A 1,220-nucleotide genomic window follows, 5' to 3' on the forward strand; every position below is an offset into this window, starting at 1 on the left:
CAGCAGTAGTAGCCTATTCTCCACCCCAGCACCCAAGTTGGCAAATTTTCCACATTGACCTTAAATTTTGGTTGCATATCAGAGTGTTACATGCCTCTTTACCAAAATGTAATTCTACAATTACTGCAAGCCACCACAGCCATCATGATCTTCAAAAATATGTGAGTTATTAATTTTACGACGGAAAATGTTTTGATTTTGGTTTCCTATGTAGAAGTGATCCAATATTTATTAGACTGAAAGTTATTAGTCATGGCTTTCAAAACACATTTGTTGACAAGTAATTAACATATGATTTGGGACATCGTATTGTCAAATCCTGACAATATAAACATAAATACGGATTCAATTTTTAAAATAATAAATTATATGGAGCGAGAATTATCAAAGGCGCTAACCTCTGAACTCCACCAATAATTTAGCGCCTTTTCTGAGGCGCTAAGGTTTAGCACCCCAGGAAAGGCGTGAAAATGAGGCTTTGATTTTAGCGCCCCAGGAAAGGCGTTGTGTAGCGCCTTTGTTTTACCAGTGTAAACATAGCCTGAAACAAATATAAACAGTCAACACCGAAACCAAACCCACCAGTCACACAACTACAACACTGGAAACTGTATGAATGATGCACATACTTGTGTGTCTTCTCATTAACACATCGATTTCCAGTGTATCTTTCATGATCTTACCAGAGTGAAGAAGTATAAGCTGCTGGTAACAGAGGCAAAACGCCACACAGTCTGCACAGCTGTTTTCAAGGTGGACTTCGCATCACAGATAATTGAAGTAGGGGTCAGGTGCAGTGCTCTCAATACTGTCAAAAGGTTGAGGTATGAAGAGTCTTCCAGCCATTTGTACATGACTGGAATAGCCTGAAATAGAGACCTGATATTAAAGTAAGGTTTAAGAATGATAAAGACTAGACAAGGATAAGACCACGTACTTGGACCTTCCCCATATCATGGTCCCCAGAGAAGAATTTTCCGACAATAAAGACATCTGACACAGTCTGAGGGTGTCGAGGAGCAATTGGACACAGCATGATGAAAATGTTGTTGTCGTCCAGGTTATCGAAGTTGGGAGACTGAAACAGCATGGCCTTCCCTTGCGGAACAGGCAACTCGCCCTGAAAAAATCTTCTATTCCGAGTGCGAGCCACTAGAGTGTAGGCCGTCCACTTGCTCTCATTCAGAGTGGATATCGTGTCAGCAATATCAACTGGGGGG

The 1,220-nt window shown here is 41.1% G+C and overlaps 2 protein-coding genes across 2 annotated transcripts in view; both read right to left on the minus strand.

Moving 5' to 3' along the window:
• Positions 1-259: 259 nt before the first annotated feature.
• Positions 260-1,214, minus strand: LOC127751364 (uncharacterized). The gene is made up of 4 exons (XM_052274831.1): positions 938-1,214; positions 684-866; positions 527-541; positions 260-319 (listed from the first exon to the last, which is right to left on the minus strand). Exons 1-4 carry the CDS (start codon positions 1,088-1,090, stop codon positions 260-262), a joined length of 411 nt encoding a protein of 136 aa, XP_052130791.1. The 5' UTR covers positions 1,091-1,214.
• Positions 1,209-1,220, minus strand: part of LOC127751365 (uncharacterized) — a 2,005-nt gene continuing 1,993 nt past the window's right edge. Inside the window, exon 3 of the mRNA XM_052274832.1 lies at positions 1,209-1,212. Coding sequence (XP_052130792.1) covers positions 1,209-1,212 — 4 coding nt within the window. The remainder of the gene's footprint in view (positions 1,213-1,220) is intronic.

The sequence above is a fragment of the Frankliniella occidentalis genome, unplaced genomic scaffold (assembly GCF_000697945.3).
Source record: "Frankliniella occidentalis isolate FOCC.00 unplaced genomic scaffold, Focc_3.1 Scaffold451, whole genome shotgun sequence".
NCBI classification, from domain to species: Eukaryota; Metazoa; Arthropoda; class Insecta; order Thysanoptera; family Thripidae; genus Frankliniella; species Frankliniella occidentalis.